The sequence below is a fragment of the Propithecus coquereli genome, unplaced genomic scaffold (assembly GCF_000956105.1).
Source record: "Propithecus coquereli isolate 6110/MARCELLA unplaced genomic scaffold, Pcoq_1.0 Scaffold85, whole genome shotgun sequence".
Lineage (NCBI taxonomy): Eukaryota > Metazoa > Chordata > Mammalia > Primates > Indriidae > Propithecus > Propithecus coquereli.
This window is the reverse complement of record NW_012154729.1, coordinates 1,851,736-1,864,355: the sequence shown is the minus strand read 5'-3', so window position 1 is coordinate 1,864,355 and position 12,620 is coordinate 1,851,736. Positions and strand designations below refer to the sequence as shown.

The 12,620-nt window shown below is 35.7% G+C and overlaps 1 protein-coding gene across 10 annotated transcripts in view; it reads right to left on the bottom strand.

Annotated features, from left to right (window-relative positions):
- The window catches only part of ANKS1B (ankyrin repeat and sterile alpha motif domain containing 1B), a 1,021,409-nt gene that overhangs the window by 390,962 nt on the left and 617,827 nt on the right, over window positions 1-12,620 (bottom strand). For 4 of the 10 annotated variants that reach the window (XM_012664021.1, XM_012664023.1, XM_012664024.1 and 1 more), the window contains exon 1: window positions 1,316-1,825. In XM_012664021.1, the coding sequence (XP_012519475.1) occupies window positions 1,316-1,519 (204 nt within the window). In that variant the 5' untranslated portion in view covers window positions 1,520-1,825. The other 6 variants (XM_012664020.1, XM_012664018.1, XM_012664027.1 and 3 more) reach the window with 5 other exon arrangements.

Sequence of the window (12,620 nt, the reverse complement as noted above, 5' to 3'; positions counted from 1 at the left end):
CAAACACAAGAAAACAGGAGCTGCATATCTTATTATAAAAAAATGAAACAAAACAAAAAACTCTCATAAAGGGTTTTATGCATACACTTATTTAGAGCTCATATGTCTTCTTATATTTATGTCTTTTTTATTTTTTAAAGCTCATGAGCATTCACACTTTTCGAGAATGAGCAGAAGTTTAACAATTTTAGTAATCTTCAAATCTATAACCATCACATCAAGCTTGGAGAAAAAACAATCTCAAATAGAAATAAAAAGACCTGACTAGCTCTCAGTGTTTCGTTATCTGTTCTGGTATTAGTAAGCTGCAGGTGTCAGCCCCAGCATTTTATTTAGGAATAGCTATTACTTATTTCTACGAACCATTTGTGTACTACATGCCTATGTTAATATACGTCTCTCTAAATATACAGATCAGTGATATATGTGATGGGACCTTAAAAGCAAGCAAAGGAAATAAGAGCTGTGACGTAGCTTAACAAGGGGAACTGATGAGCATTGAGGGAGGTATGGAAATGATTAGAAAGCTGGTGTGTAGGTTTGCACACCTCCCCATCCTCCTTCCTCACCTACATGCATCACGGTGGGAAGTTTGCACATGTCAGGTTTAAACTGCATGTAGACTAGGATTCAGAGGTATACGAATGCACTTGGTCTATCAAGCTCTCTTTCTAAACATTGACAGCTAATTGACTGAAGTGTTTGTTTTCCACCTAAAGTAATAAACAATACTTCATTGCTCTTCGCTTAGCAGGTGTAAGTAAGCGAATGCTCCCCATAATTGACCATCAAAGCAGTTTGCTAATGAACTGAAGGTTGTCCCCATGATTTAAACTGCCTATTGAACAATTATCAAGAAAGAAAATGATCTTCACACCGTAAACATAACAAACTGTCTAATTAATCACTAAATGCTGATGCTCAAGTGAAATAACATATTTTAGGAATCTAGAATGAGCCGAAGAGTGGTATAATCTACCTGGGTATTCTAAGATTACAAATTTGTAAAAATATATCACACAAAGAATGACAGGAAGAATATAAATGTCAATCTTCTTTCACTGTCTATAAATAGTACTCTCACCGGTTCATTCATATAACACATATGTATATAGATGCATCTAGATCTCATTTTTTAGCAAGTGTCTATATGTACACAGTAAGTTCAATCTTAAGGGCATCCAGTTTTCTGATGCAGTTAGATATATAAAACTGACCGATTTTGGTGCAAATTAGGCTGCCTCTGAGCCATGTAAGACACATAAGAAGCAAAGACAGACAAAAGGCAGCTCCGTGGACACAGAGAGCATCTTACCATAAACTGCACATTGTCAAATCCATTAGCCATCAGGTGGTTCTCGTACTGAGGTAGCCCAATGCTTTCCAACCATTGTCCCACTGTTTGGACAGGGCATCTGGGTCCTGTAAGAGGATGAAGAGGGAAGCGTTTAAGCAGGGAGTAGCCGTCCACGGGGTAATAGCGGTAGTCCTGGGCTGAGAGGTGGCATTGCCACATCATGCTCCGGGGAAAGTTGCTATCAAAGGAGCCCGCCAGCTTGACAGATTAATGTTCTCAGCGAGAGAGCAAAGTCAGAAGTAAAACATAGTTTGCCAGGCAGGCTGCGGAGTATGACTTGATCCTAGCTCCACATTTCTTATATATTAATCTTTACTACCGACCAGCACGTCATACAGCCCCCAAAACCAGGCAGCAGAAGAAGGCATATCAAGCTGTCAGCTTAGGCTGGTCTGCGTTCTATGTGATTGTTGGAGTACTCCACAATGAGCAATGCACAGCCGGCAGCCAGAATTCTTTTTATCAAGTACTCCTACACTCATCAGTATGCGACTCCATGCTCCTTGCTCCCCCTCGCTCGCTCCCCTTCATTACCCAGCCCAGGCTACACCTCGCATTTTCAATAATAGCCATCAGATAAGACAGATTTTTTTTGTCTGCAAGCTGTAAGCCTGCTGCTGCTGCTTCCTCCTACACACCCATCCAAGCGTCAATCTTGAATGATGAGAGCAGTCAAAACAAATGCAGAAAATAGCAAGATTCAAAAGCAAACCAAAGTGCTTAAATCTGAATTGAATCTTCATACTGGTTATACGTTACAGAGCTATTTGTTGTGGAATTTTACGTTTCAAAAGACACCAGGAAATGCGAAGCTTGAACTATAGCTTATAATAGAGCTCACTATAGGTTCCCTTTTTCCTTTTCCTTTCTTTCCTTCCTTTTCTTCTTCTTCTTTTAAATGCAACATAGATAAATGTCTCTGATCTAAAGCTTTACAGTGTTTGGAAAATAATTATTCTTTTTCTTTTCCGTGCCAGGGCAACACGAATCTCTCTGACATATTTTTTTTTTCCTGTTTGAATTACTGCAAAATACAGAAACTGCATCGCAATCTTGAAGTCAAGATAATTTATTTCTCGTTTGCAGGGCTTTTTCCAAACAAAAATATTATTAGGCATAAGAAATCCTTTTCCCCTCTGATATTTATAACCCAATCTACCAGGCTTACCGTTCTGAATTAGCTATAAAGGTAACATTAACTGAGTAGAATTTTTTAATAAAGAAGAAGAGCCCTAACCAAAAATAATTCAGGAAAAACAGATGCAAATGTGTGAGTTTTACTGAATGGCAGACAGAGTGAGTAATTTATTTAATTATTAGGAGAAACCAGAGATTAATAATAGAACCCACAGGACTAGATCATCAGAAAGAACAGATTCTTAAGAATGGGAGAGAACTCACAGAAAGGTTAACTAATCTCTCTCCTAACGTAGGAAACCCTCATTACAACGTTCCTGGAGGAATATCATCTAACTTCCGCTTGCATACTGCCTGCAACAGAGCTCTTACTACTTCTCAAGAAGTCTTCATTTATTAGAGAGACATTTCACTTCCTACCTTGCTCCTACTCCCTGGCTCTAGCACTGCCTTTGGAGTTGCACAGATTGGGAACAGTGCCTCTTCCACACAAAGTGCTTTAAAAATTAAAGATAACAAATACCCGTCCCCTATTTGTATACACAAGGAGTGCAATGCGCACTACCCGAAGGATGGACATATTTGAAACACGGACTTCGGTGGGGGGGGGAACCAAGGGCAACACACGTAACCTAAACATATGTACACCCATAATTTGCTGAAATAAAAAAAAAATAAAATTAAATTAAAAAAAAAAAGAAAAAAAAATTAAAGATAACTCTTTTATCCCCCCCAGAGCAGCACCTGGTATATAGTAAATGCCCAATACGTATTTATTGAATAAATGAAATACGTTTTCTTTCCCCCCCGAAACTTCATCTGTTCTCTTTCTAAAGACATTGCCAACCTCCCTGGCACACAGACATTAAACCTCAAGACGTTTTGTACTCCTATTTCACTGCTGACATCAGTACCAAAGTTCTATCATCCCTCATCACAGTGTCATCCGTTCCCCGGATTCTATTTTCTGTTTTATGTTCACAGAACTGCCATCAACTTTGATTTCGCTCTCTTAGTTCAGACTCAACTAGTCTAATGCAACAATGGCCTGTATATTGGTCTTCCTACCTCTGATACTTTAAAAATCTATTTTATACATGGTGTCAGAATAATTTCTTTAAGACACAGTTTTGATTACTGTTCCCTGTTTCAAAACCATTCTGTGGTTTTCTATTGGTTTCAAAATAAACTCCCACCTCCTCTGATGACATTTTGGGGTCTTCATGATTGACTGCAAATCATCTAACTTTACTTTCCCTTTCCCAGCGCTCCAGCCAGGGGGGATTACTTGCTGGTCTGTAAACACAGCCTGTAATGTGCTTTGGTTGATTTTATTATGACCCCACATTTCTGCCCATTTGTTGGTTTTGAATCAGATGCGCTATTTCCTTTATCAAACCTCATCTAATCCTCCCTAACAGTAATATATCTCTTTCTTCTCTGTCTTAAATGGCATTTTCAGGTCCTCTATTATAACAAATATTTTCTGCCTTACATTATAGTTGGTTGTGTACAAGACTTTTGGAAGCGGGGAATGAGCCTTGCTAATATTGTACATAGTAGTATAAGAATTCAGTACGTACCTGCTCAAAAAAATATATATAATTTCACAATTTAAAGTACAAAAAAATCCTTCTGGTTTTAGATTTAAAACTTTTATTTTTTTTAACCCCATCCCAAGTCTCTGACTTCTTCATTAAAAAGAAGATAGCTTAATTTTTAAATACAATTTTTAGATCTGGTTTTTTGTTCATCATCCTTCATCTTCTTTCTGAATAAACATCCCTGGCTGGACTGCTTTGTACTTGAGTATATTTTATCCTTGATTAGTTCTAGATCTTTTAAGAAGATCAAAGAGTTTGTAGCAGTTTATGAATCAATTTTAATAGATTCTAGATGCTCAATGATACTTGCATGAGAAGCTGAAAACAAGATGCTGTTTGTCCCTGGTTAGCTCTAAAGCTGTTGCAAGCTACAAGTAGAAATAAGTCTCAATTGTAGCTTCTCCTAGGGTCACATGAACCATGTTCCTCCCAATAATTTTAAGTTATGAGTAGTTGAATAAGCTACACCAAAATTGAATAAATGATTTTTTGGCTTAGCAAGGCACATGCTGATTGGCTAGCTCCTCAAATCCTCTCCTAACATGCAAACCAGGGGTCAAGTGCCTAGTAGAGCACACATCCTAGATATCAAATTGTCTGTGCTACACCAAGGAAACTATCACGAAAGCAAACAGACAACCTACGGAATGGGAGAAAATATTTGCGTGTGACACATCTGATAAAAGGCTGATAACTATAATCTATATAGGACTCAGGAAAATCAGCAAGAAAAAATTAAACAACCCTAGCAAAATGTGGGCCAAGGACACAAACAGAAACTTTTCAAAAGAAGACAGACTAATGACCAACAAACATATGAAAAAATGCTCAACATCTCTAATCATCAGAGAAATGCAAATCAAAACCACAATGAAATATCACTTATCTCCAGTGAGAATGGCCTTTATCAAAAAGTCCCAAAACAATAAATATTGGTGTAGATGTGGAGAGATAGGAACACTCATACACTGCTGGTGGAACTGCAAATTAGTGCAACCTCTGTGAAAAGTAATATGGAGATATCTCAAAGAGATATAAGTAGAACTACCATTTGATCCAGCAATCCCATTACTGGGCATCTACCCAAAAGAAAAAAAGACATTCTATAAAAAAGACATCTGCACTAGAATGTTTATAGCAGCACAATTCACAAAATTACAAAGATGTGGAAACAACCCAAGTGTCCATAAATCCATGAGTAGATTAATAAAATGTGGTATATATATATCATGGAGTTCTATTCAGCCACAAAAAACAATGGTGATCTAGCACCTCTTGTATTATCCTGGATAGAGGTGGAACCCATTCTACTAAGTGAAGTGTCACGAGAATGGAAAAACAAGCACCATATGTACTCACCATCAATTGGTATTAACTGATCAACACTTAGTGCGCATACAGTAGTGACATTCATCGGGTGTTCGGCAGGTGGGAGCGGGGAGAAGGGGATGGGTATATATACACCTGATGGGTGTGATGCACATTTTCTGGGAGATGGACACGCTTGAAGCTCTGACTCAGGTGGAGCAAAGGCAATATATGTAATCTAAACATTTGTACCCCTGTAATATGCTGAAATTAAAAAAAAAATAAAAAAAAAAAAGAATCCCTCTTGATACCTTTCAATAGCCACAGCAATTCCCTTCCTTTCCCATTCCTTAACACCCCTGGCAACTAGTAATCTGTTGTACATCTCTATTGTTTTGTCATTTCAAAGATGTTGCATGAATGGAACCACACAGTATGTAACCTCTGAGGATTGGCTTTTTTCATTCAGCATAATTCCTCTGAAATTCACATAAATTATTCTGTGTGTCAATAGCTTATTCCTTTGTATTGCTGGGTAGTATTCCATGGTAAGATGTACCACACCATTTACCCATTCTTTTCCAGAATGGTCATGCCATTTTACATTCTCATCAACAATGTATAAATGATCCAGTTTCTTCACAACTTCAGTAGCATTTGGTGTCATCATTATTTTTTTTAGTCATTTTAATTGGTATGTAGTGATATTTCATTGTGGTTTTAATTTATATTTCCCTCACAGCTAATTATGCTGAATATATTTTTATGTGCTTTTTGTCATCTGTATATCTTTTTGGTGAAATGTCTGTTCATATCTTTTGCTCATTTCCTAATTGGATTTTTTTTTTTTTAGTGTTGAGTTGTGAGAGTTCTTTATGTATTCTAGATGTAAGACATTTGTTGGGTTTTTGATTACTTTTTCCTTTTATGGATCATGTTTTTGGTTTCTACCTCATTACTTTTAACTTTGAAAAGTAATCATTTAAAAAATGTGTCTCATAAATAGCCTAAAGCTGTAATATTTTAAATTTGGCATTTTAAAACCTACAATCTAATGGCTTGTGTTTTAATGGGCAAATACAATTTAGGGTAATGACAGTCAGGCTTGATTTTAATCACTCATCTTATTTTATGTTTACATTGTTGTTTCCTCATTTTCCTTTTCTTCATTTTTGGTAGTCTGGTGACATTCCTATTCATTCCATTTTTCTCTTTTTAACTTTGAGATTCTGAGATCCTTCTTCATTCCATTCAGGGTTACTTTATTTTTCCCTGTTGTACTGATCAGATATATAAGTTTCTGTGATTATTTGAAAATAAGTTACCAATTCTTTCCCTCCCTAAGATACTCCACATCCCTCCTACTCCAGTAGAATTAGACTTCGGAATGTTTTCTCTTTTCCATTCTCCCTTTCCTACTATCACATGTGATTTCTGGAATGCTTTTCCTTTCCATCTGCCTTATCCCAACCAGTTCTGAGGCTTTGCTCAAAATCATTTAGTACATTTTAACAGTATATTACTAGAATTTCCTCATAGTATATGCTTTCTATTTAAAGAGTCCTTATTTAGTATGTATGTTGCACACTCCCAATTGGTCTATCCGTATCAATTTGCATTTAATTATTATAAAGTTTCATAGGTCACCTTGCATATCCCCATAACCACCCTCACCTTGAGATTTCTGTATTCATTTGTTTGTAGTTTTGTTAGAATATTTTCTCATATATTCAGAAAATATTTTCAAATGATTAATAGTAAAAACACAGTATATATCAAAATTTGTAAGATGCAATTAAAGTGGTACTTAGAGTGAAATGTATAGCATGAAATGTCTACATTAGACAGGCAGGGATATTCACCACTATACTAATGAGAAAAAATGCCTACATTAGAAATAAAGAGAATTTCAAATTAATATGTGCATCTATCTTAAGAAATTAGAATAAGAAGGAAAAAAAACACCAAAAGTAAGCAGAAGTAAGAAAATAAAGATCAGAGAGGAAATAAATAAAATAAACAATATGAAATCAGTAGAGAAAAATCAATGAAACCAAAAGCTGTTCTTTGAGATGATTAGTAAAATTCATAAACCTCTATTTAGGCAGATCAGGAAAAAAAAAAGAGAATAAATAACTAATCAATATCAGAATTGAGAGAAGTGGCAGCCTTATAGATACTAAAAAGGATAATAGAGGAATGTTATGAATAACTTTATGCCAGTAATTCAACAACTTAGATGAAATGATAAATCCATTGAAAGGCACAAACTACCAAAGCTCACTCATGAAGAAGTCCATAACTGACTAGTTCTCTATTAAAGCAATTGTATTTGTAGTTAAAACCTTCACACACAAAAAACTCCAGTCCTCCATGACTTCAGTGGTAAATTCTACCAAATGTATAAGGAAGAAGTAATACCAATTGTACACAAAATCTTCCAGAAAATTGAAGAGAGAGAATAATTGCCAACTCATTCCACGAGGCCAGCATTACTCTTACCAAAATCACATGAAGACATTATGAGAAAAGAACACTATATATACAAATGTCTATCATGGACATAGACATAAAAATTTTAACCAAATTTTGGCAAATAGCATCCAACAATATATACAAGGTAATACAATATGACCAAGTGGGGTTTATCCCAATAATGCAAGGTTTTGTAAACATTTGAGAATCAATTAATGTAATTCACTATATTAATTAACTAATAAAGAAAAACCCTAGGATCATCTCAGTGAATGCAGGAGAAGCATTTGAGAAAATCCAACATGTATTCCTCATAAAAATTCTCAACAAACTAGAAAGGAATTTCTTAAACCTGATAAAAAGGTATTTATAAACCACCTATAGTTAGCACCACACTTAATAGTGAAAAACTGAATGCTTTTCTGCCAGTTTAGGAAAAAGGCAAGGATGTCTGCTCACAACATTTCTATCCAACATTGTACTAGAGGTTCTAGTCAGTGCAATAAGTTATGAAAAAGAAATAAAATGCACCAATATTTAAAAGGAAGAAGTAAAGTGTTTCTATTCACACATGACATGATTTTTTATGTATAAAATCCTATGAGATCTGCATAAAAGCTACCAGAAAAAAATAAGTGAGTTTAGCAGGTTAAAGATCAATATACAAAAATCGATTGTATTTCTCTATACTAACAATAAATAACTAGAACTTGAAATAAAACCAACATAACTTACAATAGCACCAAAGCCATGAAATTCTAAGGAATAAATCTGTCAAAAGATGAGTCAAAACTGCACACTTAAAATTGCAAAACATTGCTGGGAGAAATCATACAGGACCTAAATAAATAGAAAGATATACCATGGTCATGAATTGGGAGAGTCAACATTGTTAACATGTCAGCTCTTCCCAATTACATCTATAGAGTCAATGTAATCCTAATCGAAATCTTGACAGGTGCTTTGTTTGGTAGAAATTTCAAGTTTTTCCTAAATTTCATATGAAATGCAAAGGACCCAGAATAACCAAAACAACTGTGAAAAGAAAAAAGAACAAAGTTGGAAAATATATATTACCTGACTTTACCACTTACTATTAACATAAAGATAAAGTCATTAAGACAATGGGATATTGGTGACGAGATAGACAAATAGATCAATGGAACAGAATAGAGAGTTCAGGAATAGACTGACACACACAGGGTCAATTGATTTTTGACAAAGACAAAAAGGCAATTCTGTGACCAAAAGAGACTTTTCAATGAATTATGCTGAAGCAATAGAAGAACCATATGCCAAAAATTAATTTTGATCTGAATCATTGTAGATAAAAATTAGCTCAAAATGCATCATAGGCCTAAACATATAATCTAAAACTAAATACTTTCTAGAAGAAAATTAGGAAAAAATTTAGAGAAAGTCTTAACCTTAGGCTAGAACATCATGTATAATTCTAAAAGAAAAATTGATAAACTTAATCAAAATTTTAAAATTCTGCTCTTTGAAAGATTCTGGTAAAGAAATACAAAACAAACCATTGATTAGAAGGAAACATTTGTAGATTATATCTGATAACAATTTTGTATCCAGAATATATACAGAACTCTAGGGCCATGTGTGGTGGCTCATGCCTGTAATCCTAGCACTCTGGGAGGCCGAGGTGGGAGGACTGCTTGAGTTCAGGAGTTCGAGACTAACCTGAGCAAGAGTGAGAACCATCCCCGCCCTTGTCTCTACTAAAAATAGAAAAATTAGCTGGCGGTCATGGCATGCATCTGTAGTTCCAGCTACTCAGGAGGCTGAGGCAGGAGGATCCCTTGAGCCCAGGAGTTTGAGGTTGCAAAGAGCTATGATGACACTAGAGTGACAGAGTGAGACTCTGTCAAAACAAAACAAAACAAACCCCACAAAACTTTCAAAACTCATTAATAAGTAAACAAATCAAGTTTTAAAAATGGGCAAAAGATCTGAACATATATTTCACTAGAGAAGATATATGGATAGGAAACTAGCATATGAAAAGATGCTCGACATTTTTAGTTATTAGGAAAATACAAATGAAGACCACAATGGGACACCACATATTAGAATATCTAAAATTACAAAGGCTGGCAGTACCAAGTGTTGACAATGATGCAAATCAAGTAGGACTCTCATACACTGCTGGTGAGAATATAAAATGGTACAACCACTTTGGAAAACAGTTTGATAGTTTCTTAAAAAGTCAAATATACATTTACCATATGACCTAGCCATCCTACGGCTGAGTATTTACCCAAGAGAAATAAAAGCATATGTCATACAGAGACTTATATACAAGTGTTCACAGCAGCTTTATTTACAATAGCCAACAACTGGAAACAATCTAAAAGTCCATCAACAGGTGAATGGATAAACAAGTCTGGTATATCTGTACAATTGAATGTCACTCAGCAATAAAAAGGAATGAACAGTTGATATACACAACACATAGATGAAGGTCAAAATAATTTTGCAGAGTGAAAGAAACCAGACCCCCCGCCCCCAAAAAAACCCACTAAATTCTGTATGATTCCATTTATATAAAGTTCTAGAGAGTACAAACTTATCTATAGTGATAGAAAACAGATAGGTATCTACCTGGGGATAAGAGGAAGAGGTATCAGGAGACTTTTGGAGGTGATGAATATGTTTATTTTCTTGATTGTGGTGATGGTTTCACAGGTGTACATGTTTGTCTGATATTGAACAGTACACTTTAAATATGAGCAGTTTATTGTAGGTGAATTATACCTGAATAAATCTAATTTAAAAAGTTAAAAAAATTAAGTAGAAAAAGGAAATAAAGAATGATGGGGAGGGAAGTGACTTATTTTAGACAAAATATTGAACAGTCAGGGAATGCCTCTCTAAAAAGGTGAAATTTGAGCAGATACTTGAAGACAATGAGGGAACAAGCCATTCTGGTATCTAGGAAAAGAGAGTTCCAGGCAGTGGAAACAGTTATGTTCAAAGGCCAACATCCCACTCTATACTGTAAGGCCATGGTGCTCCTAGGAAGGTGAAACACTGCACTACCTTATTTTTGGCATGTTCTTAGCATCACTCTCACTGTATACTGCACAGCCATTAAGGTCTAGGAGACTGAGATGAATGTGTTCTTACTCTAGGACATAGTCTGGAAACTTATAATTGTATTAAAATAAATATATAATATCAGCTTAGGTTTCTAAAATTAATTTTCTCTTTTAAAAGTGGGAGGCAACTAATATTCTGATCAATTTCATACATCTCTTAATTAGGTTCTAGTTAATTGGGGAGGAAGATACTCCTTTTCATACTTTGTTCATTTCTTCAGCATTCACTGATTTCTTCAACAAATATATATAGAGTACCTCTTGTTCCAAGCATTTTGCCTGGCAGTGGGGAGATAGCTTTGAATATCCCTACACTTGTGCAATTTATAGCCTAGTGGAGAAAATGAGTTTATCATTTACAAAATGTCATTTGAGATTAAAGGAGTAAAAACTTAGAAACATGATCTCTTATTGTGACCACATAGGAGAAATGAATTAGAGAAAACACTATCAATAGGTGTTAGTTACTTGGTAAAACTGATGGAAGAGTTAAGGTGAGTAAAATGATGTGGCGGAGGCAGCAGTTAACAATATTTGTTCAGTAGGAAAATGGCATTTGGGAAGGATGAAGGGGAAACTCTGGACAAGAGAGATTAAAAAAAAAAGAAACTGGTGGCTAACCCCTCCAAAATGTGGTAACTACCTGTTTCTTCTATCGTCAAGGTAACTGACACAAGGCATGTACTTTTCAAAGAATATGAGTCTTTCCAGTAATCAAAGCCATATATAATAGAAGGGAAAAATGTTTATTGAGCACCTACTATGCAGCAAGCCTTTTATATATGTTATCTCATTATGTAAAATGACAGCAAATGTATATTAAGCATTTACTGTGATCAGGTTCTATTTCTAAACGTTCCAAATGTATTAACTCACTTTATTTTACTGTGAATTAGTAGTACTATTGTTATTATCTCCTTTTACAGGGAAGAAAAATAAGATACAGACAGGTTACAAGTTGTCTAAAGTTGCCCAGTTAAACTGGAATGCTAATAGCCTGGCTCCAGAGCCTAGGCTTTTAGCCACTACTCTACACTGCTTTTCTGTTCCAGGTGCGTGGGATGGAAAACTTGCCCTTTTGCAGGAATGAGAATGCTCACCCGTGCACATGCCAGCAGTTTTGTTTTAAAAAGGGTTTCCCATTTCTAAAAAATTCTCCTTCTCCCCTTCACCTTCCATTCATTATTATTGGCTTCTAATGTGTAAAGCAATGCGAAAAGGCAGGAGGAAATAATGAGGGAGGAGGAGGGTAAATCCCATCAGTTCGGTATTTTTATTCCACATCAAGAAAGGGCACATATAGCACCATCAGCGTTGTTTACACATGGGTGCTCTGCCGCTCTGCAACGCATGGATGCCTGTGCTGTGTCTGGAAGGTGGCTGCCTCGACGAGAGGTGGTGCAGTGCAGGGTTCGGATGCCCACACTCCAGAGCCAAAATGCCTGGCTTGGAACCTTGGCTTTTTCCCACTTTTAAAATATTTGCTGCTTCTATGTTTTATGTGGAGCACTAGAAAAGTTTCTGGGGCTTAGTTGTTCTTCAGTAGAGTGAGGGGGGCACCCCATCTATCTCATGGTTTTATTTGAAAATGAAATGAAATAACATATATAAAAAAGCACTGTG